Source organism: Olea europaea, chromosome 9 (assembly GCF_002742605.1).
Source record: "Olea europaea var. sylvestris chromosome 9, O_europaea_v1, whole genome shotgun sequence".
NCBI classification, from domain to species: domain Eukaryota; kingdom Viridiplantae; phylum Streptophyta; class Magnoliopsida; order Lamiales; family Oleaceae; genus Olea; species Olea europaea.
Window position 1 is genome coordinate 6,654,368 of NC_036245.1, and position 7,971 is coordinate 6,662,338.

The 7,971-nt window shown below is 32.8% G+C and overlaps 1 protein-coding gene across 1 annotated transcript; it reads left to right on the forward strand.

The window, feature by feature from the left end:
- The first annotated feature begins 5,483 nt into the window (after window positions 1-5,483).
- LOC111399871 (zinc finger BED domain-containing protein RICESLEEPER 2-like) lies at window positions 5,484-7,383 on the forward strand. The gene is made up of 2 exons (XM_023027359.1): window positions 5,484-5,878; window positions 6,036-7,383. Exons 1-2 carry the CDS (start codon window positions 5,484-5,486, stop codon window positions 7,381-7,383), a joined length of 1,743 nt encoding a protein of 580 aa, XP_022883127.1.
- Window positions 7,384-7,971: the final 588 nt, after the last annotated feature.

Genomic DNA, 7,971 nt, shown 5'->3' on the forward strand with positions numbered 1-7,971 from the left:
GCAAGCGTAGGATACCATTGTCAAGTAATAAATGTGATGAGTTAGAGCATCGTCCTACGACGAATAAATTTCAATTAAAGTGTACTAGTCTTGTATTGAATTTGAATTATGTTACACAAAAGAGATGATTTTGTTATTTATTCTAAATTATTTTACGAAATATGAAAATACTTTTGTTTGTATAAATGAATGGATGATTGTATTGAATTTCCAAATTCGTTTATTTCCATCTACTTTAATTCTTAATTATATAATTTAGTTTTATTCATGCATTCTTGACAATCGATAAATCTATTATATTTAATTTTCTTTTAAAGATAAATTAAGTCTATTCTTGTTACTACCCGTTCCTATTTCTAGCATGTATTTGAATGAATAAAATGCAATAAATTACATGATTATCTAGAAGATTGCACGCACAATATTATTTTCCTAACATCCATTGTCCATGTATTAATCTTGCAGCGTTATAAACTTAATTATGAACTTTTCAACCTAAAATAAGCAAGTATCTAATTAATGACCAAGCAATTAATTAATACAATGAGAATGCAAGACTAATCTAGAAAAACAAGAATAATTAAACTATTTGTCTTGAATTAAAAAAAAAAAATAACAATTGTTCATCTTCATCCAATACCAACAAGGATACATAGACTAGCATATTTTATATAAATTACAAGGAGAGTAATGAATAGATTTCATCCAAAACATAATAAATGCAAGATATCTTGGTCTTCAATTTCAAGCTCGAAATTTAATGCAATTGTCCTTTAATTTCTTGCTATGTTGATATTTTCTCAAAAAAGCTATGAATTCGCCTTTTATTCTTGATGAATTTGATTGTATGGATGTGTATTAAGAGGCTGAAAAAGATTCCCTTAATGTTTGTCCACGTTCTATATTTAATATTTATAGGAGTTGGAATTTAGGTCAAAACCGAGTCCCAAGTTGGTTCGAAAAGAGTTTCAATAAAAAAAAAAAAAAAAGGCCCATTTGATGAAAGTTAACTTGTGCATCCACACCATATACTTCACCATGCGTACACTGTTATAGACTTCACATCATGGGTTTGAAAAAAGGGTAGCTTGTGTGTTGAGGAAAAGTGGATATGTGTGGTCATTAGTATTTTTATCATAACTTTCTCTTTCAATATTTGATTAAAATAATTCAAAATGCATTAGTAAGATCACTCAAAAGACTACAATTCGTCTAGATATAATTTTTATAATTAGTCGTTTGCTATACAAAAAATTAGAGGCTGGACATTGATTTGCAAAAGTACTTTGATTATATTTCACTCTTTTGACTTCTAACTATATCCAATTAATCCTATGCCATTTCAATCAATATTTTGTGGTCTGAATCAACTATTGAATACTTACAATTTCATTTCTAAACTTTGGATTTCCTCTATTTTCTCATCACTTTTCACTCATTTTGTCTATTTTCTTCAAGTTGTATCGAATTTTACCTAATAAACGAATTATATACTTAATTAGCTATAATTCATCAAAATATACAATAATAAATCTCATTTATTGACCTAGATAAGTTTATTTTGACACCTTCAAATTTGAAAAATTTGTCCTTAAACAAAATATAACTTAAACTTCTAAACAAACATGATTAAATAATCTGGCATTGGTCTTAGGACTGGAAATTCTGTATCAAAGTTATAATAGCTTTAAAACCATAATGTTGAAATCAACTATTACACATTCAATGCGAAATTGATGTGTGTGAGCGCGTGAAGATTCATGTAAAGCATTATAATTTATAAAGTGATTCAAATTTCGACTTTCGATGGTCAAATTCCTCTATTATCTCATGAGATGCACACCCTCAAACTTATTATTCTAACTCTTCTCTTAATGTATGATCTGAAGATGAATTCATATATTAACTCACACTCTCTAGTTTGGTTGAATTTTATTAATTGCAACTCACACATCAACAATGAGGATTCTCTTTATTTCTGATTGCTTCAATATTTAAGAATCAACTAAACTAATAATCCATTATTAAAGGTCTAATTTTCTCAAACAAGTATTTGGGGCTTAATCAAGACATTTAGGGCCTCTTCTTCTTCTTCTTCCTTTTTTTTTTTTTTTTTTTTTTTTCAAATTTGCTATATTTTATTTCATGCATTAGCTTAATCCTTTTTTGAGTATTCTTTTTTGGAATTTTCAATAAGTATTCCCATTGGGATTTTTTCTAAGGTAGCTTCACAACATGTCAACTTTTTTCTTATTTGTATAATGATTACTACAATGCTACACATTAAATTCTCATTCTAAAGAACTAACCCCTAACTTCAAACTTTCACATCATTTTTATCTTATTGACCTTAGACAATCAGACTATCCTAAAATTGGTTTACGTATTCTTTTTTAGTGGTTATTTGGTTTAGCATATAAGTCCACTATCTTTCAATCCATTATTCCTTGTCCAGAATAGATTTGTGGTAGTGTCATGTTTCTACAAAGTGAATAGAAAATAATCATCATATGGAACGATTTATATTAAGCTCAAACAAAACATATAGGAAAATATGGGGATGTAGGACCCCTAAACGACTAAAAGAAATAAACTTTGCTAATCTGGACTCTAGAAAACTAAATAAATAAAAGGAATGAAAATTGGATTGCTTTTCAATAAAAGCTTGTTTATAGCCGTTAGCTTAACTTTGTTATTTTAGTCATGGTGGTTTGAATATGGTGTTTTCAACTTCCATTGGTTGTACTGGCATATATATTAGTTTTATTAATCTTTGGTCTTCCAAATTTTAAAGTTTTCACAATCGTCCATTATTGTTCCAACCAATCCAGCAATTCTTTTTTGTAGTGATAACTTTCATAATCATCATTTTCTTCATGGTCAATCCTTTTGTACTCCTTAATGTAAGGTGATTACTTGAGTAGAGTGTTTATGGTGAAACTTTGTTGTATTTCTTTCACCCTTAATATTACATCACTCTTTTCAAAATCTATTAATGCACGTCTAGTGTTAAAAATGGTCTTCCCAAAATGAACGGCATGCCTTGAACTTCTTCTATATTAAGGATAATGAAATAAGTTGGAAAGATGAGATCTTCAGCTTTGATGAGCATATCCCCAACTACTCCAAAAGATGCTTAAGTGACATGTCAGCCAGTTGTAGAATTATTGAAATTACTTTAAGGTCTCCTAATCTTAATTTCCTCTATATAGACAAAGGCATTATATTGATACTTGATCCAGAATCAATTAAAATATTAATATTATGTGAATTTCCTATAGAAAGAGATAAAGTGAAAACTCCTTAGATCTTTCAATTTAAGATGGAGCTTGTGCTGTAGGATTGTATTGGACTTTTCTGTCAATGCCACTACTCATTTATTGATAGATTTCTCTTCTCGATCATCATTTCTTTCAAAAAAATTTGTAGAATGACATCAATGTAAGGAATGTTGACTTAAAGTTGTTTGAAAGCATTAAAAAACTTCTTGAAATGGTTTTCCAATTTATTATTATGCAACCTTTGAAGGAATGTGACTAGAGGTGTGTGTTTGTTAACAAGAATGATTGCCTTAACCTGTAGACCATTTGACTATTCTTTTTGATTAACCTTTGTTTATTATTCAGACAAAACAACTTGTTCTTCATCCGTGGTAGGTATTTGATTCTTCTTTGTCAATTTCTTCTGTATAATGATTTCAAATAGTTTGAACTCTAATTTTCCTCGTGATAGCTTGAACATGTTCTTCTTTTGATTGCTTTCGAAGCATTTGAAGGAATGGAATAAATGATATTACTCCTCATGTACAAAGCTCCAGTGGAAGCCACGTGGAGGCACTACATGTAGACATCTGGTAGTCAATCAAGTAGGGATGGCAATTCGAATTGTCAAAACCGAAAACCGTGGTTAACCGAACCGAATGGGGCGAAAAAATCGAACCGATGGTGCAATGGGGCGGATATGGTATTTGATATTGCTGAACCGCTATGGGGCGGGGCGGGTATGGTATTTACACCCTTGCCCCGAAACCGAACCGATTACCCGTAAAAAAAAATAAAAAAATAATAATAATAATTATTGGACTTTCCACTATTTTTATCCAGCCCAAAATAAAATTCTGCCCAGCCCAATACATTCACTATACCAGTCGTCCAGCCCAACTCCCCACAGCCCAGTTACCATAACCCATAAGAAATTATAGAATCGGGTTCGGGACCTTCAGGTATATGACTTATGAGAGTGTAATTGTGTAAACCCTACTCCTTACCCTTACTTCACAAATCAGTGAAATCAAACAGACAAACACAGACCACACTCACGCAGTCGGCAACCACAGCTCCACGCCTCATCGCCTCCAGAGTCCAGACAGTTAACTTCACGACATCACCGGTTCACCCTACAACAAAAAAGCACACAGCCACGAGCTTCACTGCTCCTGCCTCCGACAGTCCTACCACTATTTGAGGTAAATGAAATACCGAATCATCTTCTTCTGCTATTGCTGTATTTGAGTTTTTCTATATTTGAAGGAACTGAAGTGCACGCCCATGTTGAAGTATGGATTTAATTCACTGCATTAGTATTATGGGATATTAGGGAAAATGGGTTTTGCAAAGAAAGTGTTTGATGAAATGATTGAAAGAAGTTATGCTTTGTTTTCTAAGTAGTTAATATAAATTAAGGACATGAAAGAATTTGTCTGAATACTGAACCTTTTTAGGGGCATTCTTCAATTGTTCGTAGCATCTATCCACATAATTGTCTATCCACGATGTCTCAAGGCTTGTAATGAGTGTTCATAAGTGGTTAACTAGTTTCTAATGCATTTTATCTACGTAATTTTAGCCATTATATCATTTGGTTGAAAAGTCAGAAATGCTTTTGTTAATGTAGACAAAGGCATTGCAACTTTGGACTGATTAAAGCATTAAGGCAACTATATGTTCCTGACATTCAAGATTTAATTGATATGTCACGAATTCAATCCTTATTTCCCTAATTCTGCATGTATTTTTGCCTTGTAATGCAATTGAATTCTTAATAATATCGGATATAAACACACACACGCACAGACGCACACACGAGCTACCTATAGAGTAAGATGGGACTGGACAATTTTGTGCCTTTTGACACTGAATTGATTTCACAGGTTTAATTCTTTGCTCCTCTAGGAGATGTTATGATATGGAAAATAAATCTTTATTTGCTACATTGGGTGCTTATATTTGTTTTTACCACAATTTTAAATGACATCCATGTGCTGTAATTTTTCTAAACCACTATATTGGCATTACATCTCCACAGGTTCAATCTGTAGTTTCTGATTAGATATAGATATGACCTTCCTTTGTTTCTTTAACTTCTTCTATTATGCAGTTCCTTTCCATAAAAATTGAGTGCCTCCAACTAATTCCCAGCACTTCACGCCTTTCATTCTCTTCTAAATTGTTTTAGATTGAAAACCTCAATTGAAATGATGCAATATGGTTAAGACTTTCTTTATGGAACCAAGTCCATTAGTTGATTCTTTAATTGGTTTGAATGGCCATATAATTTTGAATTGGTTTGGAGTGACTTGGTCAGCGTGGGACTGTATTAAGTTGCTGGGAGCATTTAATTTTGATCAAGAGAAAGGTAGGACGGAACTTGCAAATATGATCATCCTACACGAATATTCTCTGTTAATGGTTGAGCATACTGGGTTTAGAAAGTTTTGTAATACAATTCAACCATTATTTAAAGCTGTTTCTCGTAATACCATCAAGGCTGATATCTTGAAAATTTATAATTATGAGAGAACAAAAGTAATGGGCTTGTTAGAGAGGACCAATAGTAGAATAGCAGTCACCACTGATATGTGGACATCCAATCAAAAGAAGTGATTTATGGCTATCACTGCACATTACATAGATGATTCTTGGAGGCTTCAGAGCCGAATTTTGATGTACAATAGTTTTATAAAATAGACTTTAAGCTACTATCGTATTTTCTGAAATTTTAAGTTATCTTACGAACTTTTTTTCATATCCATACAGATTTATATATGTCCCTTGTCCCCACACTGCTGAGTCACTGTCTACTGTGTTAATGGATTGTCTATTTGATTGGAATATTGATCAGAAATTGTCTACATTGACTGTTGATAATTGCACCACGAATGACGCTATGATTAACATTATGTTAGATAAGCTTTCTCTTGGTTCTTTATTGTTGAATGGTGAATTTTTCCACTTGCGGTGTTGTGCACACATATTGAACCTGATAGTAAAGGATGGTTTGGATGTCATTAGCCCGAGTGTTGAGAGAATTCGTGATAGTGTTTCATATTGGTCAGCAACACCAAAAAGAGTTGAAACTTTTGAGGCAGTTGCACGACAAATGAAAATCCCTTGTGGAAAAAAGTTATTATTAGATTGCAAGACTCGATGGAACTCTACGTATCTAATGATTCATACTGCTTTGCTTTACAAAGAACTTTTTCCTCGACTAAGGCAAAGAGAGCCTCATTACAAAAGTGTATCGAGTGAGAATGATTGGGAATTGGCTACATATATTTGTGATAAGTTGGAGATATTGTATGAAGCGACTGAATTATTTTCAGGAACAAAATATCCTACTGCCAATTTGTACTTTCCCAATATTTGTGACATAAAGTTGGCAATCCGTGATTGGAGCACATCATCTTGCGATGAAGTCAAATGGATGGCGTCAAGCATGAAGGAAAAGTTTGATAAATATTGGAGTGGCATGCATGAAATTCTAGCTGTTGCAACTATATTGGATCCTAGATACAAGATGAAACTAGTTGAATACTATTTTCCTTTGATTTTTGGAGATGAAGCTCAGGAAGAGGTTGAAAAGGTTAGAGCATTTGGTCATAAGTTGCTCAAAGAGTACAAGAGATCACATCGTTCTACAGAAAATACATCTTTGTTTCCATCATCTTCACAATCAGAGTCGTCTACTACTAGTGGAAAACATTCTCGCATGGCTGGTTTTGATACATTTGTTAGCCTTTCTGTTACTGCTGATCATGTAAAAACAGAATTCGATGTTTTTCTAGATGAGCAAGTATTGCCTAGGGTGGACGGTTTTGATCTATTGACATGGTGGAAAGCAAATTCAATAAAATATCTGACTTTACAGAAGGTTGCAAGAGATTTATTAGCCATTCCAGTATCTACTGTTGCATCCGAGTCATCATTTAGTACACGTGGTAGATTTGTGAGCCCACATAGAAATAGGCTTCACCCGAAGACTTTAGAAGCTTTAATGTGTGCTCGAGATTGGCTTTGGTATGATATTCATGGTAGGATGTATTGTTTTATGTTTGTTATTTATGCACTTTCTTTTATTGCTAATTTTTTCCTCTTTCGTGTGTAGAAAATTCTGGTCCTTCATCATATTCCGGAGCTTATGCAAAGTTTGATGACGAGGATGTTGACGAAGAGGTACATTTGTTTAAATATTTAGTTAAAAACATTATGGATTATTGATTTATTACTCTACTTACATTTCTTATATACTACATAGGAATCGACTTTGAGTTTTGACGGATGCCAGTAAGAGTTGTGGAGAAGAATGAAGATTGAATATGAATTGAAGTTGAAGCTTTTTGAGTTATTGAATATTGTTTGTTAAATTTGGATTTTGTGTAACTGTGTTTGAGAATTGGGATTTTTTTGCATTTTCATTTGGGATGTATTGTTGTTCGCTACATTAACTTAGTATCATGTTTTTGTTTTCATTTTAATTCGACAGATGGACCAATTAAAAATAATTTATTTTCGTGGTTATTAACGACCCGAATCGAGCCGAACCGAGATACGAACCGAAACCGAACTGAACCGACTTTCGTGGTTATGGTGCGGTTATGATATGACCAAAATATTGATGGTTCGGTGATGGTTTTGGACGAACCGACCCCGAACCGAACCGTTGCCATCCCTGCAATCAAGTCAAAATAAAGAA